Below are 25,564 nucleotides of genomic sequence, written 5' to 3'. Positions count from 1 at the left end.
TATAAAGAAAAAAAGAGGTTTTTGTACATTTTAGGTATCAGTCCTTTATCAGGTATCTTTTACAATATTTTCTCTTACTCTGTGACTTGTCTTCTCATTCTCTTGACATTTTATTTTTCAGAGTAGATGTTTTTAATTTTAATGAGGCCCAGCTTATCAATGCTTTCTTTCATGAATCTTTGATATATCTTAAAAGCCACTGCCATAACCAAAGTCATCTATTCTGTTCCATTGACCTATTTTTTTTTTTTTGCTGGTACCACACCATCTTTCTTAATGTAGCTTTATAAAAGATCTTGAAGTCAGGTAATGTCAGTCCTCTAACTTTTATTCTACCTCAGTATTGTGTTGGGTATTCTGGGTCTTTTGCCTCTCTATGTAAACTTTAGAACCATTTTGTTAATATCCACAAAATAACTTGCTGGGATTTTAATTGGGATTGCATTGAATCTATAGGCCAGCTGGGGAAAAGCTGACATGTTGACAGCATTGAATCTTCCAATTTACAAACATGGAATATCTATATTTATTTCTTTGATTTCATTCATCAGAGTTTGATAGTTTTCCTCATACAGATCTTGTACGTATTTTGTTAGATTTATGCATTAAGTATTTCATTTTGGGGGATGCTAACGTAAATGGTTTTTAATTTCAAATTCCACTTCTGGTTTTTTTGTTTGTTTGTTTGTTTTTGCCACACCGCATAGCATGTGGAATCTTAGTTCCCTGACCAGGAATCAAACCTTTGCCCCCTGCAGTGGAAGCACAGTCTTAACCCCTGGACCACCAGGGAAGTCCCTTGTTCATTGTTGGTTTATAGAAAAGTGATTGTCTTTTGTATATAAGCCTTGTATCCTGCAACTTTACTATAAATCATTTATTAGATGCAGAAGTTATTTTGTTGATTTTTTCAAATTTTCTATATAGATGATCATGTCATCTGTGAACATGGACAGCTTTATTTCTTTCTTCTCAATCTGTATACTGTTTATGTCTTTTTCTTGTCTTACTGCATTAGCTACAAATTCCAGTATGATGTTGAAAAGGAATGGTGAGAGAAGGGACATCCTTGCCTCTTTGTACCTGATCTTAGTGGGAAAACTTAAAGTTTCTCACCATTAATTATATTAGTTTCAGGGTTTCTGTAGATATTCTTTATAAGTTGAAGAAGTTCTCCACTGTTCCCAATTTACAGAGTTTTTATTATGAATGGGTGTTGGATTTTGTCAAATACTTTTTCTCAATATATCGATAAGATCATGTGATTTGATGTGTTACATTAATAGATCTTTTAATGTTAAACCAGCCTTGCATAGTGGGGTTGAATCCACTTGGTCATGATGTATAATTCTTTCTATACATTGTTGGATTCAATGAGCTAATATTTTGTTGAGGATTTTTGCATCAGTGTTTATTTGAGATGTCTGTATTTTTGTTTGTTTTCCTTTTTGGTAATGTTTTTGTCTGGTTTTAGGATTAAGATAATGCTGACCTCTTGGAATGAGTTAGGAAGTATTTTCTGTTTTCTATCTTCTGAAAGAGATTGGAGAGAATTGGTATAATTTCTTCCTTAAATGTTTTGTGGTATTCACCAGTAAACCCCAGCTGGATCTGTGTGCTTTCTATTTTGGAAGGTTATTAATTACCAGTTCAACTTCTTTAATAGATATAGACCTATTCAGATTGTTTTCTTCTTCTTGTGTCAGTTTTGGCAGATTGTGCCTTTCAAGGAATAGATCCATTTCATCTAGGTTATCAGATTTGTGGATGTAGAGTTGTTCATAGCATTCCTTTATTATCCTTTTAAATGTTCATGGAATCTGTAGTGATACCTCCTCTTTCGTTTCTGATAGTTAGTGATTTGTGTCCTCTTTTTTTTTCTCTTAGTTGTCCTGACTAGAGGCTTATCAGTTTTGTGGATCTTTTTAAAGAACCAGCTTTTGGTTTAATTAATATTCTCTGTTGATTTTCTGCTTTCAGTTTCATTGATTTCTACTCTAATTCTTATTATTTCTTTTCCTTGCTGTGGATTGAATCTTTTCCTAGTTTTCTAAGGTAGAAACTTATATTATTGATTTTAGATCTTCTTTCCTAATATATTTAATGCTATAAATTTCCCTCTATGCACTACTATTGCTGTATCCCACAACATTTGATAAGTTGTGTTTTCATTTCTATTTAGTTCAAAATAATTTTTAATTTCTCTTGAGATTTCTTCTTTGACCCATGCGTTATTTAGAAGTGTGTTGTTTAACCTCCATTTATTTGGTGATTTTCCAGATATCCTTCTGTTACTGACTTCTATGTTAATTCCTTTGTAGTCTGAGAATGGACATTGTATGATTTCTACTATTTTAAATTTGTTAAGGTTTGTTTTATGTTCAAGAATGTGGTCTGTCGTGCTTAAGGTTCCATGTAAGCTTGAGAAAATGTGTATTCTGCTGTTTGTTGTTGGATGAAGTAGTCTTCAGATGTCAGTTAGATCCACTTGATTGAAGGTGTTGTTTAGTTCACCTGTGTCCTTACTGATTCTCTGCCTGCTGAATCTGTTCATTTCTTTATTGTTTTTTAGCATCTTTATTGGAGTATAATTGCTTTACAAGGTTGTGTTAGTTTCTGCTGTATAACAAAATGAATCAGTTATATGTATACATATATCCCCATATCCCCTCCCTCTTACACCTCCCTCCCACCCTCCCTATCCCACACCTCTAGGTGGTCACAGAGCACTGAGCTGATGTCCCTGTGCTATGCAGCTGCTTCCCACTAGCTTTCTATTTTACATTTGGTAGTGTATATATGTCAGTGCTACTCTTTCACTTCATCCCAGGTTACCCTACCCACTCCCCGTGTCCTCAAGTCCATTCTCTACGTCTGTGTCTTTATTCCTGTCCTGCCCCTAGGTTCATCAGAAGCACTTTTCTTTTTTAGGTTCCATATATATGTGTTAGCATACGGTATTTGTTTTTCTCTTTCTGATTTATTACTTCACTCTGTATGACAGACTCTAGGTCCATCCACCTCACTGCAAATAACTCAATTTCATTTCTTTTTATAGCCAAGTAATACTCCATTATATATATGTGCCACATATTCTTTATCCATTCATCTGTCGACAGACACTTAGGTTGCTTTCATTTCCTGGCTATTGTAAATAGTGCTGCAATGAACATTGTGGTACATGTCTCTTTTTGAATTATGGTTTTCTCAGGGTATATGCCCAGTAGTGGGATTGCTGGGTCATATGGTAATTCTATTTTTAGTTTTTTAAGGAACCTCCAAACTGTTCTCCATAGTGGCTATATCAGTTTACATTCCCACCAACAGTGCAAGCAGATTCCCATTTCACCACACCCTCTCCAGCATTTATTGTTTGGAGATTTTTGGATGATGGCCATTCTCACCGGTGTGAGGTGATACCTCATTGTGGTTTTGATTTGCATTTCTCTAATGATTAGTGATGTTGAGCATCGTTTCATGTGTTTGTTGGCAATCTGTATATCTTCTTCGGAGAAATGTCTATCTAGGTCTTCTGCCCATTTTTGGATTGGGTTGTTTGTTTTTTTGATATTGAGCTGCTTGTATATTTTGGAGATTAATCCTTTGTCAGTTGCTTCGTTTGCAAATATTTTCTCCCATTCTGGGGGTTGTCTTTTTGTCTTGTTTATGGTATCCTTGGCTGTGCAGAAGCTTTTAAGTTTCATTAGGTCCCATTTGATCATTTTTGTTTTTATTTCCATTTCTCTAGGAGGTGGGTCAAAAAGGATCTTGCTGTGATTTATGTCATAGAGTGTTCTGCCTATGTTTCCCTCTAAGAGTTTGATAGTGTCTAGCCTTACATTTAGGTCTTTACTCCATTTTGAGTTTATTTTTGTGTATGGTGTTAGGGAGTATTCTAATTTCATTCTTTTACATGTAGCTGTCCAGTTTTCCCAGCACCACTTATTGAAGGGGCTGTCTTTTCTCCATTGTATATCCTTGCCTCCTTTATCAAAGATAAGGTGACCATGTGTGCATGGGTTTCTCTGCGCTTTCTATCCTGTTCCATTGATCTATATTTCTGTTTTTGAGCCAGTACCAACCATAGCGTCTTGATTACTGTACCTTTGTAGTATAGTGTGAAGTCAGGGAGCCTGATTCCTCCAGCTCCATTTTTCTTTCTCAGGATTGCTTTGACTATTCGGGGTCTTTTGTGTTTCCATACATATTGTAAAATTTTTTGTTCTAGTTCTGTGAAAAATGCCATTGGTAGCTTGCTAGGGATTACATTGAATCTGTAGATTGCTTTGGGTAGTAGTATAGTCATTTTCACAAGGTTGATTCTTCCAATCCAAGAACATGGTATATCTCTCCATCTGTTTGTATCGTCTTTAATTTCTTTCATCAGTGTCTTACAGTTTTCTGCATACAGGTATTTTGTCTCCTTAGGTAGGTTTATTCCTAGGTATTTTACTCTCTTTGTTGCAGTGGTAAATGGGATTGTTTCCTTAATTTCTTTTTCAGATTTTTCATCATTAGTGTATAGGAATGCAAGAGATTTCTGTGCATTAATTTTGTATCCTGCTACTTTACCAAATTCATTGATTATCTCTGGTAGTTTTCTGGTAGCACCTTTAGGATTCTCTATGTATAGTATCATGTCATCTGCAGTGACAGTTTTACTTCTTCTTTTCCAATTTGGATTCCTTTTATTTCTTTTTCTTCTCTGATTGCTGTGGCTAATACTTCCAAAACCATGTTGAATAATAGTGGTGAGAGTAGGCAACCTTGTCTTGTTCCTGATCTTAGAGGAAATGGGTTCAGTTTTTCACCATTGAGAACGATGTTGGCTGTGGGTTTGTCCTATATGGCCTTTATTATGTTGAGGTAGGTTCCCTCTATGCCCACTTTCTGGAGAGTTTTTATCATAAATGGGTGTTGAATTTTGTCAAAAGCTTTTTCTGCATCTACTGAGATGATCATACGGTTTTTATCCTTCAGTTTGTTAATATGGTGTATCACATTGATCGATTTGCGTATATTGAAGAATCCTTGCGTTCCTGTGATAAACCCCACTTGATCATGGTGTATGGTCCTTTTAACATGCTGTTGGATTCTGTTTGCTAGTATTTTGTTGAGGATTTTTGCATCTATGTTCATCAGTGATACTGGTCTGTAGTTTTCTTTCTTTGTGACATCTTTGTCTGGTTTTAGTATCAGGGTGATGGTGGCCTTGTAGGATGAATTTGGGAGTGTTCCCCCCTCTGCTATATCTTGGAAGAGTGTGAAAAGGGTGGGTGTTAGCTCTTCTCTAAATGTTTAATAGAATTCACCTGTGAAGCCGTCTGGTCCTAGGCTTTTGTTTGTTGGAAGATTCTTAATCACAGTTTCAGTTTCAGTACTTGTGATTGGTCTCTTCATATTTTCTGTTTCTTCCTGGTTCAATTTCAGAAGGTTATGCTTTTCTAAGAATTTGTCCATTTCTTCCAGGTTGTCCATTTTATTGGCATATAGTTGCTTGTAGTAGTCTCTCATGATCCTTTGTATTTCTGCAGTTTCAGTTGTTACTTCTCCTTTTGCATTTCTAATTCTATTGATTTGAGTTTTCTCCCTTTTTTTCTTGATGAGTCTGGCTAATGGTTTATCAGTTTTGTTTATCTTCTCAAAGAACCAGCTTTTTTAGTTTTACTGATCTTTGCTATTGTTTCCTTCATTTCTTTTTCATTTATTTCTGATCTGATCTTTATGATTTCTTTCCTTCCACTAACTTTGGGGGATTTTTTGTTCTTCTTTCTCTAATTGCTTTAGGTGTAAGTTTAGGTTGTTTATTTGAGATTTTTATTGTTTCTTGAGGTAGGATTGTATTGTTATAAACTTCTGTCTTAGAACTGCTTTTGCTGCATCCCATAGGTTTTGGGCCATCTTGTTTTCATTGTCATTTGTTTCTAGGTATTTTTTGATTTCCTCTTTGATTTCTTCAGTGACCTCTTGGTTATTTAGTAGAATATTGTTTAGCCTCCATGTGTTTATATTTTTTACAGTTTTTTTCCTGTAATTGATATCTCATCTCATAGCATTGTGGTCGGAAAAGATATTTGTTACTATTCCAGTTTTCTTAAATTTACCGAGGCTCGATTTGTGACCCAAGATATGATCTATCCTGGAGAATGTTCCATGAGCACTTAAGTAGAAAGTGTATTCTGTTGTTTTTGGATGGAATGTCCTATAAATATCAATTAAGTCTATCTGGTCTAATGTGTCTTTAAAAGCTTGTGTTTCCTTTTTTATTTTCATTTTGGATGATCTGTCCTTTGGTGAAAGTGGGGTGGGTGTTAAAGTCCCCTACTATTATTGTTACTGTTGATTCCCCCTTTTATGGCTGTTAGCTTTTGCCTTACGTATTGAGGTGCTCCTATGTTGGGTACATAAATATTCACAATTGTTATATCTTCTTCTTGGATTGATCCCTTGATCATTATGTAGTGTCCTTCTTTGTCTCTTGTAGTAGTCTTTATTTTAAAGTCTGTTTTGTCTGATATGAGTATTGCTACTTCAGCTTTCTTTTGATTTCCATTTGCATGGAATACCTTTTTCCATCCCCTCACTTTCAGTCTGTATGTGTCCCTAGGTCTGAAGTGGGTCTCTTGTAGACAGCATATATGTGGGTCTTGTTTTTGTATCCATTCAGCCAGTCTGTGTCTTTTGGTTAGAACATTTAATCCATTTACATTGAAGTTAATTATCGATATGTATGTTCCTATTACCATTTTCTTAATTGTTTTGGGTTTGTTTTTGTAGGTCTTTTCCTTCTCTTGTGTTTCCTGCCTAGAGAAATTCCTTTAGCATTTGTTGTAAAGCTGGTTTAGTGGTGCTGAATTCTCTTAACTTTTGCTTGTCTGTAAAGGTTTTAATTTCTCTGCCGAATCTGAATGAGATTCTTGCTGGGTAGAGTAATCTTGGTTGTAGGTTTTTCCCTTTCATCACTTTAATATGTCCTACCACTCCCTTCTGGCTTGGAGAGTTTCTGCTGAAAGATCAGGTGTTAATCTTATGGGGTTTCCCTTGTATGTTATTTGTTGTTTTTCCCTTGCTGCTTTTAATATTTTTCTTTGAATTTATTTTTTGATAGTTTGATTAATATGTGTCTTGTCATGTTTCTCCTTGGCTTTATCCTGTATGGGACTCTCTGCACTTCCTGTACTTGATTGACTACTTCCTTTCCCATGTTGGGGAAGTTTTCAACTATAATCTTTTCAAATATTTTCTCAGACCCTTTCTTTTTCTCTTCTTCTTCTGAGACCCGTATAATCAAATGTTGGTTCATTTACTGTTGTCCCAGAGGTCTCTGAGACTGTCCTCAATTCTTTTCATTCTTTTTTCTTTATTCTGCTCTGCGGTAGTTATTTCCACTATTTTATCTTCCAGGTCACTTATCCGTTCTTCTGCCTCAGTTATTCTGGTATTGATTCCTTCTAGAGAATTTTTAATTTTACTTATTGTGTTGTTCATCATTCTTTGTTTGCTTTTTAGTTCTTCTAGGTCCTCGTTAAACATTTCTTGTATTTTCTCTATTCTATTTCCAAGATTTTCGATCATCTTTACTATCATTACTCTGAATTCTTTTTCAGGTAGACTGCCTATTTCCTCTTCATTTGTTTGGTCTGGTGGGTTTTTACCTTGCTCCTTCATCTGCTGCATATGTCTCTGTTTTCTGATTTTGTTTAACTTATTGTGTTTGGGGTCTCCATTTCGCAGGCTGCAGGTTCATATTTCCTGTTATTTTTGGTGTCTGCCCCCAGTGGATGAGGTTGGTTCAGTGGCTTGTGTAGGCTTCCTGGTGGAGGGGACTGGTGCCTGTGTTCTGGTGGGTGGAGCTGTTTCTTGTCCTTCTGGTGGGCAGGGCTGCAGCCGGTGGTGTGTTTTGGAATGTCCATGAACTTAATATGACTTTAGGCAGCCTCTCTGCTTATGGGTGGGGTTGTGTTCCTGTCTTGCTAGTTGTTTGGCATGGGGCGTCCAGCACTGGAGCTTGCTGGCCGTTGGGTGGAGCTGAGTCTTAGTGTTGAGATGAAGATCTCTGAGATAGCTCTCGCTGATTGATATTATGTGCGGCCGGGAGGTTTCTGGTGGTCCAGTGTCCTGGACTCAGTACTCCCACCGCGGAGGCTCAGTCCTGACACCCAGCTGGAGTACCAAGACCCTCCCAGCCACATGACTCAGAAAAAAAGGAAGAAAGAAGAACAACAGCAACCAAAAAAATGAACAGACAGAACCCTAGGACACATGGTAAAAGCAAACCCCTGGTGAAATTTCAGACCCACAGAAAATTGGGTCTGCTTCATTTGGAAGATCCAGTAGTGAGCCAAAAGAAGCCAAGAAGGATGGATTCCAGGTATGCAGAGATTGTAAAGTTACTTTTGGTTCTCAAGACATCAGTCTGTTCATTTCTGATAGAGAGGGATGTTGAAGTCTCCAGCTATGCTAATGGGTGTATCCGTTTCCTTGAGGTTCTATCCGTTTTTGCCTCATGTAATTTGATGCTGTGTTGCTAAACACGTACACATTGAGGATTGTTATGTCTTCTTGGGGAATTAACCCCTTTATCATTATATAATGCCGTCTTTATCACTGATAACTTTCCTTGTTTTGAAGTCTGCTCTGTCTGAAATTAATATAGGAACTCCTGATTTCTTTTGGTTAGAATTAGCGTGGTGTATTATTCTCCAGCCATTTACTTTTACTCTAACAACACTAAACCACTTTACAGTGAGTGGGAGTACTTTATAATAACCATAATCCTAATTGCTCCTTCCACCCTTTGCATCATTGCTGTCAGTCATCTTATTTTATATACATATATATGCATATGTATGTAAATATGTGCATAATCATACATGATCAAATACATTGTTGCTGTTTGTTTTTGTTTTTGGCCACGCTGCTTGGCATGCAGGACCTTAGTTCCCTGACCAGGGATTGAACCCATGCCCCTTGCGGTGGAAGCATGGATTCTTAACCACTGGACTGCTGGGGAGGTCCCCCACTGTTCCTTTTTTTGTTTTTTTTTTTTTTACAGTAGTGGGTAGAAGTGGGATTTACTCTTTTCTTTTTTTTATATAAATTTATTTATTTATTTATTTTTGGCTGTGTTGGGTCTTCGTTTCTGTGCGAGGGCTTTCTCTAGTTGGGGCGAGTGGGGGCCACTCTTCATTGCGGTACGCGGGCCTCTTACTATTGCGGCCTCTCTTGTTGCGGAGCACAGGCTCCAGACACGCAGGCTCAGTAGTTGTGGCTCACGGGCCCAGTTGCTCTGCGGCATGTGGGATCTTCCCAGACCAGGGTTCGAACCCGTGTCCCCTGCATTGGCAGGCAGATTCTCAACCACTGCGCCACCAGGGAAGCCCTGTTGCTATTTTTTGAACAAACTTCTGTTAGCTCAGTTAAGAATGCGAAAATTATAAGTTTTATTTTATTTTCACTTATTTCTTCTTAAATGCTCTTCCATTCTCATGTAGATCCAAGTTTCTGGCCTATATTATTTTCCTTCTCTCTAAAGAACCTCTGTTAACATTTCTTATAAGGCAGGTCTACCAGCAACAAATTTCCTCCATTTTTTTTTGTTTAAGAAAGTCTTTATGTCTCTTTCACATTTTTTTAATGTTTATTTTTTAATTTAATTTTTCTTTTATATGATAGCTTCTCTCTCTTAATCCCCTACTCCCATGTTGCCCCTCCCCTCTTCCCTCTACCCACTGATAACCACTAATTTGTTCTCTGTATCTGAGAGTCTATGTTTCTTTTTTGTTATATTCAATAGTTTGTTGTATTTTTTAGATTTCACATGCAAGTGGTATCATAGAGTATTCTTCTTTCTCTGTCTGACTTACTTCACTTAGTGAAATACCCTCCAAGTCCATCTATGTTGTTGGAAATGTCAAAATTTAATTCTTTTTTATGGATGAGTAATATTCCATCGTGTGTGTGGGTGGGTGGGTGCACGTGTGTGTGTGTGTTTATACACACCACATCTTATCCATTCATCTGTTGATGGACACTTAGGTTGCTTCCATATCTTGGCAATTGTAAATAATGCTGCTATAAACATTGGGGTGCATGTATCTTTTCAAATTAGTGTTCATGTTTCTTTCAGATATATACCCAGAAGTGGAATTGCTGGGTCATATGGTAGTTCTATTTTTAGTTTTTTGAGAAACCTCCATACTCTTTTCCACAGTGGTTACACCAATACATTCCCACCAGTCTCCGTCACATCTGAAGGATAATTTTGCAGGGTACAGAATTCTAGGTTGGCGGACTTTTTCTCTTACCACTTTAACTATTTCACTTCACTCTTCTTGCTTGCATCATTTCTGCAAAGAAGTCAGATGTTAATTACTCTTTATAAGTAAAATATTTTTTCCTCTGGCATCTTTCAGGATTTTTTTCTTTGATTTTTTATAGTTTGAAAATGATATGCTTAGGTGCTTTTTTTTTTTCCCTTCCCTCCATTTTCCTGCTTGCTGTTCTCTGAGCTTCTTGGATATGTGATTGGACATCTGACATTAATTTGGGTAAATTCTCAGTCATTATTATTTCATATATTTCTTTTGTTCCTTTCGCTCTTTCTTCATCTGTTCTTTCTGTTTTGTGTATGTTACACCTTTTGTAGTTGTCCCACAGTTCTTGGATAGTCTTTTTTTTTTTCAGTCTTTATTATCTTTCTTTTCAATTTTGGAGATTTCTATTGCTTAATCCTCAAGCTCAGAGATTTTTTTCCTCAGCCATGTCCAGTCTACTAAGCTCATCAAAGGTATTCTTAGTACTTTTGATCTCTAGATTTTTTGGGGGGGGGGTGGTATTCTTTATTAGGATTTCTATTTCTCTGCTTTCATTGCTCATTTTTTCTTGTATGCTATCTACTTTAAACATTGGAGTCTTAGCATATTAATCATAGTTGTTTTAAATTCCTAGTCTGCTGAGTCCAATATCCCTGCCATATCTGGTTCTGATGCTTGTTCTGTCATTTCAAAATGTATTTTCGTCTTTTGGTATGTTTTTTATCATCTTTCTTGATTGCTAGACATGATGTGCTGGGTAAAAGGAACTGCTGTAAATAAGCCTTTAGTGATGTAGTGGTAAAGTGTATAGGAAGAGGAAGTATTCTACAGTTGTGATTAGGTCTCAGTCTTTTAGTCTGAGCCTTTCCCTCAGGATTGTGAATATCACAATTATTTATCAGTTTTTTCTCTCCCTTTAGGTGCGTCAGATGGTTAGAGTTGACTAGTGTTGGGTATATCCCCTCCTTCAGATCAAATAGACTCTGATAATACCACAGTAGGTCAGACCCTCCTTAACTAGTTTTTCCTGAGGACAGGCCTTGTTAAGAACAGAGTGTTCTGGCACATTTCGTAATGGTTCCTTCTCCACTCCCCTGCTGGAAGCATGTACGGATATTTCTGATACTTATTGTGGGAACCTGGTTGATCTCCTAGAGGTAAACTCAGAAGAGTTTGGGGGCTTCTCAATGACTGTCCCCACCGCCAACCAGGAGTTTTTTTAACTCTCTGAGTTGTCCATCCTGAGCCTCCAGCAATTTGTCAATTACAGTTGAGATTTTTTTTTTTTTTTTCACCCTGGTTCCGGTTTCCATGGTGATTTTCACTCATGAGTCTCTGCTCTGGTAAGCAGTGACTCCCTTTTTTTTGTTGTCTCCCTCTGCAGTCTTAGGGGTGGGGTTTGCCCTGTGTCCTCCTCTCTCATGGATCTAAGAGGAGTTGTCGATATTTTTTGTTGTTGTTCAGCTTTTTTACTTGTTGTTACAACAGAGTGGCAGCTTCCAAGCTCCTTATATGCCAGAACAGAAACCAGAAGTCTGTATTACTTTTTAAATTAAATTTTAAATGTATAAGGAAAGACCTAAGTTTAAATAATAAATAGGATGACTCAAGTAATGCTTTTTGTTAAAACCATTTTGAAAAACCTTAGTGCTAATAGATTATGATGTTTTGGAATACACATTATATATAGTTTTATTAAAAGTAAGGAATGTGTTCTTTTGTCACTTAAGTAGAAATTGTTTGTATTTTAGATAATGTTCAGTCATCCAGGCCTAGACATTCAGGGCAGAAGTATAGAATATGTACAGCGGCAAATACCCAAGGAATGTGGAAGCCTAAAGTCCCAAAATAAGGTAAGTAATCTTAGTTTTATCTTCTGATTTGGTATGTAACTAATTAACATGTGAGTGAAATTTTCCAGTCTTTCTAATTCTCCATATAGTTGAGTTGTACTAGAATTGTATTTTAGTGTATAAATTTTCTATTTGTTTATATATACTTCTAAACCCCATTACTTAAATTCCCTCCAAATTTCTGGTTTGAGTCTGGGGGATTGTCAGTATACTTATCACCAATAGGAATCGTATGTTGTAATTTAATGGTCTGCATCCATCACTCCACCTTTAGTCCAGACGTGGACTTTTTTTAGCCACAATTCCAAATATATGGGGAATAGAAGTCTGCCCCAGCGTGGATCCATGTGCTTACTTACAGAGTAGTCACTGTGTCCAGTGACCGGCACTAGAAGGTACAAATGTGACTACTAGACGCCCACTTATATGCATGAAGGGAAGCGTCATTTTGATTTATGCCTGAAAGGTTTACTTTTCTCCCTGGCCTCAAGGAAACAGCCTCCCCAGAAGGATGAGAGAGTGTGATGTGTTTTAAGTCATTTTCAGAGACTTGTATAGCCCACCTATGAACACGTATGTCTTTGTATTAGTTTGCCAGGGCTGTCATAACAAAATACCACAGACAGAGTGGCTTGAACAACAAAAATGTATTTGCTCACAGTTCTGGAAACTGGAAGTCCCAGTTCAAGGTGTTGATGCATTTGGTTTCTTCTGTGGCCTTTCTCCTTGGCTTGCCAATGGTCACCTTCTGGCTGTATTTTTTTTTTTTTTTTTTTAAGAACTATAAGATGGATATTGGTCCTTAGTAACAAATATGGGGAGAGAGAAGGTCTTCAGAATATATATATATATATATATATTTTTTTTTTAATTATTTATTTATTTTATTCATGGCTGTGTTAGGTCTTCGTTTCTGTGCGAGGGCTTTCTCTAGTTGCGGCAAGCGGGGACCACTCTTCATCGCGGTGCGCGGGCCTTTCACTGTCGCGGTCTCTCTTGGGGAGCACAGGCTCCAGACGCGCAGGCTCAGTAGTTGTGGCTCACGGGCCCAGTTGCTCCGCGGCATGTGGGACCTTCCCAGACCAGGGCTCAAACCCGTGTCCCCTGCATTGGCAGGCAGACTCTCAACCACTGCGCCACCAGGGAAGCCCCTGGCTGTATTTTTTTTCCTCTGTGCACCCACATCTCTGGTCTCTCTCTCTCTCTCTTTCTGTCCAAATTTCTTCTTCTTATAAGGATACCAATCAAATTGGATTAAGGCCTACCCTAAGGGCCTTATATTTTAATCACCTTTTTAATTTCCAAATGCAGTCACATTCTGATATACTGGGGATTGGGGCATCAACATATGGATTTGGGGGGACACAATTCAGCCCATAACGTTCCACCCTCTGGTCCCTCTTCTCACATGCAAAATACATTCACCCCATCACAACACCCCAAAAAACTTAACCCATTCTAGCATCACCTCTACGTCCCAAATCTCATCTAAATACCATCTAAGTCAAGTGTAAGTGAGCTCAAAGTTTGATTCATCCTGAGGCAAAATTCCTCTGGGCTCATGAGGGAGGTGGCCCCACCCCCTTGGCCATCAGTGATAGCATCTTCCTGAGAATTTTCTTGCTCTTCAAATTCTGGTTCATTTTTGTTTCAAAAATTACTATTTCAATTAATCACTTTCTTTTCATATTGTAGTATAAGCAGCAAGGAGGAACTAGGCTCCACCCTCAGCACTTTGCTTGTAAATTTCTGCTAAATATCCAAGTCCATCACTCACAAATTCTACCTTCCACAAGAGACTAGAATACAATTCACCCGCATTCTTTGCCACTTTATAACAAGGATCAACTTTCCTCTGGTGTCAACAGTATGTTCCTCATTTTCATCCAAGCCCTCACCAGAAGCACCTTTAATGTTCTTATTTCTACCAAGTCTCTTCAAAGCTACCTAGCCTTTTTATAACATGCACCTCAAAACTCTTTCAGCCCCTACCCATTACCCAGTTCCAAAGGCACTGCCACATTTTTAGATGTTTGTTAGCACAACATCCTACACCTTGGTACTAAAATCTGTATGAGTCAGGGTTCTCCAGAGAAACAGAACCAACAAGAGAGATATATATATAAAGAGAAAGAGATTTATTTTAAGGAATTGGCTCATGTGATGGTAGAGGTACATATTCAAAATCTGCAGGGTAGGCTGTCAGGCTTGAGACCCAGGGAAGAGCTGTAGTCTGTATCCAAAGGCAGACTGCTGGTAGAATTCCTTCTTGCTCCAGCAAGGTCAGTCTTTGTACTATTAAAGCCTTCAACTGATTGGATGAAAGCCACCTACGTCAGGGAGGATAATCTGCTACACTTACGGTCTACCCATTGAAACGTTTATCTCGTCCAAGAAACATCTTCACTTAAACATGTAAAATAATGTTTGCCAAATATCTGGGCACTGTGGCCCAGCCAAGTTGGCACATAAAATTAACCTTCACAGTCATTATTGCAATTTTCATCTCTTTCCTTTTTAGGTCCCTTTGAAATCAATCCGACATGTCAGCTTTCAAGATGAGGATGAGATTGTCAGAATAAACCCTCGCGATATCTTAATACGTCGCTATGCAGACTACAGACATCCTGACGTGTGGAAAAGTGACTTGGAGAGAGATGATACTGACTCCAGTATTCAGTTTTCTAAACCAGACAGTAAAAAATCAGACTATCTATACTCTTGTGGGGATGAGACTAAGTTAAGTTCACTCAAAGACTCTGTGGTATTTAAGACACAGCCTTCCTCATTAAAATTTAAGAAGTCAAAACGAAGAAAAGAAGACGGTGAACGTTCTCGCTGCGTATACTGCCAAGAAAGGTTTAATCATGAAGAAAATGGCAGGGGGAAATGTCAGGATGCTCCAGACCCTATTAAAAGATGCATATATCAAGTTAGTTGCATGCTCTGTGCAGAGAGCATGTTGTATCATTGTATGTCAGACTCAGAGGGAGATTTTTCTGATCCCTGTTCATGTGACACTAGCGATGACAAGTTCTGCTTACGATGGTTAGCCCTAGTAGCTTTGTCTTTCATTGTACCATGTATGTGCTGCTACGTCCCTTTGAGAATGTGCCATCGTTGTGGTGAGGCGTGTGGGTGCTGTGGTGGGAAACATAAAGCTGCTGGATGAAAGCATCCAGTGCCAAAATGAGCTTAAAATCTTTGCGTCCAGGAATTAGCTAACTTGGATTTGTGGAAGCTTTTGGCAAGCATTATGAAATCTTGCCTGGTATCATTGGGGCCACACGTGGAGGAAGCAGAACTCATCAGTTCTTGGCATTTCACAAATGCTAGCCATGCCTAACTTTTTCCCTGGAGTGCATGGCATGTTTTGTTGCAGGTTCTAAAGAATATTTGCAAAAGGAAACCATTTCTGGTTATTGGCTATATAAAGTGAGCATAAATATGATCCAACTAAAAGGGATTAATTTTTTGGCATTTTTATATATTTATGCATTAGGTGATGGGACTTTTAAAGGTTTGAATTCATTAAGATATAAACTTAAAGTGCACTAGGGGACAGTTGATTTCAATCTAAAAAAAGTTAACACTTGGGAACTGTAAGAAGTAAAACAAGTGCAACTAAATCATTTATTAGTTGTTTTTTGAAAGCAGTTTTATGTATAAATAACAAATGTTTATATTTAACTAAATATAAGGTACGAATTATTACATATTAAACTTTTCCTCCCCTTCCTAGTTCTGAAGTAGATGTACATATATCTACTGTCACATTCCATTATATTTTGAATATTTTACTTATCTAGTTAATAACATTTTTGTTCCATGTGAATGATTTGGTATTTTCATTGTCATTTCCCTTTGGCTACAGTTTATATTGAGTTATATCTGTACATTCTGGTAATCTAAAATCCTTAAAAAATATTCTAATAGCCTTGAGTGACCAACTTTTTTTTAAAGCACAGATGTAATTGTCTAATGTTATGATGGGAACATAACACTTATTTTTATATGAAAAGAGACTGAGTAAACATTATAGAAAAAAGTAAGGTTTTGGGTTGTTGTTTTGTTTTTTGTGGTATTCAACCAGCAAGTTGTTTTCTTTCAGAGTTTCCTCCTTCAAAAAATTATATTGCATTTACAAATGTTTTACAAGGTGAAAAGTGTAACTGGATAGTTAGAGTAAGTAAAACAGTTTCCTCCTGAGATTTCCACTTATCATTCTGCTAAACCAGAATATGTTCAGCTGTGTTACTAACTTTTTAGCTTAATTCTCAGTGCTTATTATCACATAACAATGATAACTTTTCTCAATTGCATTTTATTTTATTTAAACTGGCCAAAAGGAAAATTATTTTATGTAAAGGATGTGCTAAACTATCCCAAGAAAGTATTTAATCCAGCATTGTGAGTGAAATATCTTGTACGTATAAATTTATTTCTTTTGCAGAGCATTGTCTTACTGGATGTTTTATTTACAAAGTAGTTGGATAAATGTTCTAGCAAATTGTTTGAAGTACTTTGGGGTCAAATTGTCTTTTTTTTTTTTTAAGTGTTACATTAAAACTCTAACCAAGTAAGGAGTTCCTTAAGAACATTCCCTTAAAGGGAAAAGTTGAGAAGTGTGCCTTTTTTTAATGGCTTGAAGTTTCAGAAGTGATAAAAATTAAAATCACACTACTGTTAGAAGCTCATTTTCTATGCAGGTTTTTAAATGTCATTTATGTAATCATTCTTTTTACATATCACACTTAAGCTTGTGTTAGCTTTCTTCTTTTGCCCCAGATCAAACTGAACAATGTATATAACACTATCTGTCTGTAAAATACTTTTTTTAAGAAAGCATTTATATTTATATGACAGCTTGAACTGACAACATTGTGTATATAGATCATCTTAAAGTATTATTTCACATTGAAAAGAAGAAAAATATATTGATAACTATAGATGTTATGAAGAAGAGGTTATTTCTAGTTTTGTACTAAAAATTAATTGGATGAACTAAGTCCAAAACATGACACCGTAGCAGCAGTTTTAAGTCTTATTTTTACTGTTTATATATTTGGAAGCTGCTACACCAGATGATCTTCATCCCTGAAGTTTTCAGCTAAACTTGGTTTCCTAGAATAGACTGTTAACTTTCAAAATTACTTTTTATTGGTAAAATGGAAATACTGGTTTTCCTTGTGAATGACTTTTCATATTTGTAAGTGCTGAGTTTATAATTCAGGTTTGATCAGGTGTGAACAACTGAAGAAAATAACTTGCTGGCTATATAGGAAAATGCTGTGGAAATGAACTGTGTATATACTTCTGGGAAGAACAAATTTAATCATTTCTTCTGTTGAGCACTAATCAGTATAGTGCAACTCCTGGTCCTGTACTGTATTTTATATGCAACATATATGCTTTAATATTTTAATGTTTGTGCATTAATATTTTCAATTTGTTTAACCACTTTGCTGCTAAGATTTTTCCGTCCCATCCCCATTTTTTCCTTTACAGTTTTAAACAAGTTTCTTCATTAAAAACTATGGTCATGAAATGGTTTTTATTTTACCTTGGATCTTTATAGTTTAACACACCCAGGTTCCAAATCAGTCTAGAAGACTAACTGATAATATAATGTTACCTGAATCCCTATGTGGAAATTTTCTCTTGAGTAAATTAGAATTCTTATGTGAATTCTTAGGTTAAATTTCTCATTCTTAAACGTGTATAGGTATATTCAGGAACATTTTCTCGTTCTGCATACAGATTTGGCACTGCCAATTGGCTTGTCCTCTAAAACCTTTCTCTTTGGTTTTAATCTGGTAGTAGAAGCAAATGGCTAAACAAAACTGCTTAAGTAATAGTAAATATTGAAAATGAAATCATCTAGATGGCATGACAAGAAAGACTTTCGTCTGATGGCTTGTTCAGAATTGATAATCCTTAAATGATTTGTCTCCTGACTTGACAGGGGAATCATTTGATTTCTGAAGAAATATGAGGTATGTAACTTCAGCACCACCTACTGGATGATTTATAGACCATACGTGAGGTGGCAATTGGGATCTGACAGGGTTCATCATTACTACCAGTAAAGGGCTATTTAAGTGGTGGCCACCTCCAAATGGAGAAAGCAGGAATAAGAAATATCTCAAAGGAACTGTAAAACCAATCTTTTCCCTAATGTGTCTGGTTGAAAGATTTTAAGCACTTTTTTCTTACATATCCTGTTTTAAAATATTTATCAATATTTGGAACTGGCAATCAAACTTAATGTGCCGAAGCATTTATAGAACCAATTCTTTCAACTTGCAAAAGCCATTACCAAAATGGTATTCTTACTTTTCCTCCCATTACCAGTCAGGGAGAATTTTTTAGAAAAAATAAACATCACTGTATTTCATCATGACAACTTCAGAGAGTGTGTGTGTCTCTGGGATGATGTTGGGCAGGGATTAAAATTTAAAGGGGGAAACTTAAAACTACCTATTTTCATTGGTTATTCAGCAGTGCCTAAAATGAACTTTTGAAGTAATACAAATGCACTTTCAATTCATGTGTATAGTGCCATCTGATATCTTGGGTAAGTCTTGTCTTTTCTTTTTCTCTCCCCAGCCCCCCCTTAAATGAACACTACAGAGATGTTTCTTAATACCTATATGTCTCCGAAATACAGGAAATACGAACTTTCCTCCAGATTTAAAGAATCTTAAGGATGTTTGTTTTGTTGAAATTTACTTTAGGTTTTGTGATACACTTTGGAATATGTGTTTAAGATTGGGTTTTTTATTTCAGCCTAAAGATATATTAAACAAGTGTAACATTTTTCTACATGAAACTTTGAAAACTTTAGTTACCTGGAAAACATAGATTCTTAACTAAATATTCTTATTCTTAATTTGCTTTCCAAGATCACATTTCTAAGTATAAGGGGAAGCACTAGAAACTTGCATCATTGTTACACTAAAAAAAAAAAAAAATTGGTCTATACTCCACAATGATAGCACCATAAGGTGTTTTGCAGTAAGTCAAAACAAAGAAATCACAACCTGAGATAATTTATATAAACCAAAAAATAAGGTGGGGGGGGCTTTAAGTTATTAAGGTACTGTTTGCCTAGCAGCCAGGTGGTTATAAAACTTTGATATGCTTTGAAACACTGATGTTAGCCATTGTTCCTGAAAGCTCCTTAAATTGCATAAGTTGCTAGTTTTGAAATTTTTCAAGAATAATCTAGTTGAAAAGCCTTTGTATTAAAGATACACATAGAGATTTTTGTGAACATTGCCAGTATGTAGTATCATTTGCTTTCTATTTTTGACCTCAAAAGTGCCTCACTTGTATATTATTTCCATTAAAAGCTTGACTGCATTCTTTCCAATAAGCAATGAAAAATTGTTTAACTCATGTCATAATGTATCTCCTTAGATATAGTTGACTAGCTTGATAGTTTTGGATATATAATGTAAATACGCATATATAAGTTTGTAACTGTTTTTGTTACATCATACCCATGTAATTGGACATATCAGATGATATCATAAGAATTTGTTTTAATTACCTGATTAAACCTATCATGAAATATAAAAGGACTTTTTCTTACTCTTCTAGAGATAAACTATCGCATAAGAGATAATAATTACTAAAGGAGAAAGCAGTAGTAGAAATGGAAGCTTTTGATCATAATTTTTTAAGGTGTATTTTTAACCAAAAGGTCATGTATAGTTCATTTTAATGACATATTTATTCACCCTTGATTGTATCCAGATTTTTTTTATAGTTTGTTACCTGATACATTATTTGGTTTGGGAACATGTTACAACTAAGTCTGGATTAACGGCCTTAAATGATGTGTGGGAAATTTTTAACCCACTACTCTTACTCTTCTTTTTTTTTTTTTTGTATCATAGTTTCAGAGTTGCACTTAACTTGTAATATAAGCAAAATTAATCTAAATGAAAAAGTATTAGGATAGTACGCAAAAATCATAATGTATTTCAACACCAGAATAACTTTTGAATTACTTATATTACAGTTGTATTTATTTGAAAAATCAAGAACTGTTTATACCTTTACCATGAATTATGAAATGTTAGTCTTATGTGTTTATTTACAGGTTTTCAGAAATTTACTTTATGTTCTTCACATCAAGTTAATACCCACAAGTAAGTAGAATAGTTTTTACACGAGAGAAATTGAAACTAGGGTTTCTGCTTGGCTGTCAATATAGTGTCATGCACACAGTAGTCCTTAAAAAACATCAGCATTAATAATATGGAAGTTGGAGTCAACTTTAAAATCAGCTACTCTTAAGATTTGCAGTTTTAGAGGGATCCTTAAAATAATGGCTAAAAAAATGTATAATAAACGTCTAACAAAATCATAGTTGAAATGGTGTTTTCTTTTGTCTAGCAGTCTTTATGTTTTTAAATGATCACGTATAGTCCTCAAATAACCATATAATGTAAGTGTTATCCTCATTTTACTAAAGAAGAGGTTTAGGTTTCAAGAGGTTAAAAAGTATCCCCAAGATCACATTGGAAGTACCGGGATTGAACCAAATTGTCTTACTCCAAAGCCCATACTTTTAGTCACAGTGCAGTTTTGTGTTTCGTTGTAAGAGTCACAGATGTACTTTATTTTTTTTTTTTTTTTTTTTTTTTTTTTTTTAAGGATTTTCTTATTTATTTATTTATTTATTTATTTTTGGCTGTGTTGGGTCTTCGGTTCGTGCGAGGGCTTTCTCCAGTTGCGGCAAGCGGGGGCCACTCTTCATCGCGGTGCGGGGACCGCTCTTCATCGCGGTGCGCGGGCCTCTCTCTATCGCGGCCCCTCCCGTCGCGGGGCACAGGCTCCAGACGCGCAGGCTCAGCAATTGTGGCTCACGGGCCCAGCTGCTCCGTGGCATGTGGGATCTTCCCAGACCAGGGCTCGAACCCGTGTCCCCTGCATTAGCAGGCAGACTCTCAACCACTGCGCCACCAGGGAAGCCCAGATGTACTTTATAGAATCATCATATTGTTCTGTTAAAATGAAATTTTGTTTAAGTTGAACAATATGATGATTCTGTGAAGTACAAAGCCTTTAAAGACAAAGCCTGTCTTTAAACCAGAGTTGCATTTAGTATCAGGGCTACTACTTACACACGTGTCAGAATGATGAGTTTACTGTCCCCTCTTCCCTCAAACTTAATTTTAACTTAGAAATAATAGAATAACCAAGAGTCTGTGTACAATTTGGAAAGAAGTAGGAAGAATTCCAGAATTTCTAATACTGAAATAAGATTCTTTCTGGATGATAAAACTGAGACCTGTTTAGCTTTCATTTCCATTACTTATTAATTTTGCATTGTCAAATTGCAAGATACTTTCTTTTAAAAATGTGATATAGGAGATCTTATGGATATTACTTGTCAAACATAAACCCCTTTTGTGCTCTCAATATTTTTTTCTCTCCTGTTATAGGAATAATGTCTCCAACTTCTCCAAATCTATGAAGGGAAGAATTCATGGAGAAGAAATTTCAATAGTGTATTATAATTCATTTTTAAATTCTTGTGTTCTTACCAAGAATGACCAGCAAGCTTAAATGTGTGTCTTTCATCAGTAGAGGAATCCACAGTGTTTCACTCTCTCTTAAAATTTAAGAGAAAACAAGGTTGTATGAATGTATAAGCTCCCAGCTAGTTAATAGTTCTTGTTAAATTATCAAAGTAAAATATACAGATAGCATGAAGCCCCAAAGTTCTAAGAAAGAAATAGGGATCCAAACCAAATTATTTAAGATTACTGAAAAAATTGAGTTCACTGACATTTTAGGACTGGAAGGCCCCTTAGAGATCAGTATAACACACTTATTTTACAAATGTAGAAACAGGTCCAAAGAGGTTAAGATATTAGTGTAAGGTCATTAACTTGTATAGAAACACAGCCTGTACTTTAAACCCATACATCCAACTTCCTACAGTGAATCTCTTGCATGCATCTCAAATTCAGTAAGCCCAAAACTTATTTCCCCCATTCCTTAAACCTTTTTTCTCTTCTCTGCCTTGTTAGATGGTGATACCACTGTACATCCAGTAGTCTAAGCCAGCAACCTGGTTATTATCCTTGGTTTCTCATTTTCCCTGAAGTCATCTCACACTACTGATGTTGAGGCTTAGGCACTGAATCACTTGAACATCTTTATTTTTAACAAAAGATGGTAAATATGACTGGAAGGTGAAAGTACTCTAGACTGCAATAAAATGGTGATAAATTGAGATCTTCAGGTTGAGATATCCCCAGATTTAGACAAAAGAAGTGGTTTGTGTGGGATTGAGGAATCGAATGGTGGTGACTTGAAAGAATACTTCAGCACCTAGAACCAACTAGGGAGTTAAGAGCAACTTGAACTATCGAGTGCAAACATAGAGAAATGATAAATTTTAAACTAGATTCCCCTTTCCTTACACCCATTCCCTTTTTTTCAGTAATATAAGCTTGTTGTCTATTGTTTCTTGTGATGGTTGTTTTCTGAGAGTTTGGGCGAAAGAAAAGTCTGTTACTGGAAACCTTTGGAATCTTATTGCTGGTAATATAAGTAAATTAATAGCTCCATAATCAGGTGAGCCCATAGTCAAGAGGTTTTCTTTCTACAACTCATTTTTCCCTAAAGCAATGTCAGAAATAGCCATCGTGGTACAGATTTCGTCCTCTTTTGAATGTTACATCTCCAGGCAATGGCAACTCTTTAAAGGATGTTTGGGAGATGCCATTCCATGTCGAGTAGTAAGGGAAGGCCATGTAAATTTTAAGTAGGAAAAGAACTATCCACGTTGAAGGAAGAGCAAATGCAAAGGGTCTGAAGAGGAAGGAGTTTGGCTTGTTGAACAGCAAGGAGGCTAGTTTGACTAGAGGTGGCAGAGTGAGGAAAGTCACAGAGTACCAGGCACCAGATCTCAGGGCCTTGTAAGGCAGGGGGAGGAGTTCAGATTTTATTCTGAGGGTGATAAAAATCCACTGGAAGGTTTTGAACAGAGACATTTCATGATCTGGCTGCTATGTGGCCTATTTTTTTTAATGATTAATAGATTTATCTATTGCTTTATATCTACTATTCCTCTCTCTTTTCAAATGAGAGTTTTTATTATAATTAGCCCATTCTTGCTTCAGCATTGTATATTGGATGTGTTGGAGAGAGGGGCAGACCAATTGACTATTAGATATATGGAGAAGAAACATGTCTCAAAAGAAGAGAAATACATAGGTCATTTGGAGATCCAGGACATTAAGCTGGATACAACACTACGATTGTACTTTATGTTGTCTCACTTGGGAATGGATTGATTGTGTTCTTAGTGTGGATAGAAAGGATCACAGGAATAACTGATGACCTGATTAAAGCAGAGATTGTTACCACTGATCCAATATCCATGTGCTTCTCTGCATCTCCAAGCTTCCCCTGAGGATAGGTTGAGGCCATAAGACTAATTCTAGCCAGATGATTTGAGGGGTAGTGAAGTGTTGGGGCAAGGCGATTAAGAACCAGTGTGCCTCCTTTGTCTCTTGCCCTGCTAAGGGTTTCTTGGAAGTCATGTATAGCTAGTGTAACATGATGGAGGAGGGCCACCTGAACTTCTCTGGACTTTACCCAAGTAAGGAATAAACCTTTAAGTCCATGGTGCTTTGGGGTTTTTTGTTTGTTTTGTTTTATTTTGTTTCAGCAACATAATTTAGCATTAACTAAATGATAAGCATAATTTAGCTAAGTGATAAGCATTTTCCTGAATCATTTTAGAGTGTTGATTCAACTTTAGCCAGTGAAAGCAATTACAAAGTGAATCACTTTCTATGTACAGTTTGTATCAGTAGACCATTAATCTGTCCCCATCCTCACTAAATAAATCCTAAACTTTAAAGAGTATCTATCTGAAGAAGCAGAACTTTGTTAGCTGTCTTAGGTTGTTTATGTGACTTTGTCTAACACTGAGTACAGGAAAGAGTCACACCAAGATATGAAGCTGAAGATTCTAAGTTTACTGCCATATCCCCAGTGGTAGTCCCTGGGGATGAATGAAAGTTAATCAGACATTATATTATGAAGACTCATATGTCTTACCAGAAAATTTAAACTTTATCCTGATGATTATAAAAATCCATTAACGGGAGGAGGATACCATGATCAGATTTATATTTTTGAGTAATTATTAAATTACTCAACAAATATTTATTAAGGCGATTCCAGGATGAGCAAGACAGACAAGTTACCAGCTTTCATGGAGCCTAAATTCTAGGTCGGGGAGAGTGTATTCAATAAACAACTAAATCAGAGAGTTAAAAGTTGTATACCTGGGTGGCCAATGACAGCCTAAGAAAGTGGTTTTTGAGATGAAATCCAAGTGTCAATAGGGAGCCAGCCATGTGAAAATTAGAGGAAAGTGCATCCCAGGAAGAGGGAACAGTCCTGTGGTAGAGACTTTGGTATTCATATCTGACTTGTTTCTTCTTGGCACACAGGAGTACACACTTCCCCACTATCTTGCAGGTGGGTGGGCTTATGGACAAGTTCTGGAAAACAGACTGTGAGACGAAGTGATATAAATAATTTCCAGGCTGATAGAAGACCCTCTAGTACCCTCTTCCTCTACCATAACAATCATGGGTAAGGCCACATATTGAGATGGTAGAACCTCAAGACTGAGGCAGCCTGAATTATTGAGTCTTCTCATGGACAACATTTGTCTTAGAGAATGACCTAGCCCCTCGGGTTACTTTGTGTGATTTGGGGATTGTGTCTTACAGTAGCATAACCTATCCCCATCCTGTCTAATGCAGGCCCTGAGCTGGGAACAAGCTTTATGGGTTACAGGATGAGCTAGAAGAGCAGAACAGGAACAGAGTGAGCATGGGGAGAATGTCAGAAGCCAGATCACGTAGACTTTTTAAACCAAGGTAAGGAGTTTTTATTTTAAGTATGAGAGGAAATAATTGAAGGGTTTTAAGTGGGGGATGACATTTTATAATTTACAATTCTAAAAGATTACTCTGAGAACTGTACGGAGAACTGATTGGGGAGGAGGGAGGCAAAACAGAAAGGAGGAAGGCCAACTGGGAGACTGTTAGTCTTTGTGAGTTATTCTTTTTTTTTTTTTTTTAACATCTTTATTGGAGTATAATTGCCTTACAATGGTGTGTTAGTTTCTGCTTTAGTTATTCTTGTTTGGATCAGGGTGGAGGTAGCAAGGATGAAAAGAAGTGGACAAAATTTACATATGTTTTGGAGGAGACATCAAAAGGATTTCCTAATGGATTAAATGGGGTGGGTGGGAGAAGGGAATCAGTAGAAGAGAATAATTTGGGGGCTTAAATCTGGAGAAATGTTGATATAGACAAGCCTGGGAAAGGAGCAAGTCTTGGGGGT

General features: G+C 36.6%; 1 protein-coding gene across 1 annotated transcript in view; it reads left to right on the top strand.

Annotated features, from left to right (window-relative positions):
• SPRED1 (sprouty related EVH1 domain containing 1) overlaps positions 1-16,004 on the top strand; it is a 122,667-nt gene extending 106,663 nt beyond the window's left edge. Inside the window, exons 6-7 of the mRNA XM_007180427.2 lie at positions 12,068-12,169; positions 14,691-16,004. Of these exons, the coding sequence (XP_007180489.1) occupies positions 12,068-12,169; positions 14,691-15,341 (753 nt within the window). The 3' untranslated portion in view covers positions 15,342-16,004. The remainder of the gene's footprint in view (positions 1-12,067; positions 12,170-14,690) is intronic.
• Positions 16,005-25,564: the final 9,560 nt, after the last annotated feature.

Source organism: Balaenoptera acutorostrata, chromosome 3 (genome assembly GCF_949987535.1).
Source record: "Balaenoptera acutorostrata chromosome 3, mBalAcu1.1, whole genome shotgun sequence".
In the NCBI taxonomy this organism is placed as follows: Eukaryota; Metazoa; Chordata; class Mammalia; order Artiodactyla; family Balaenopteridae; genus Balaenoptera; species Balaenoptera acutorostrata.
The sequence above is the reverse complement of the archived record's forward strand: the minus strand, read 5'-3'. Positions and strand labels throughout refer to the sequence as shown.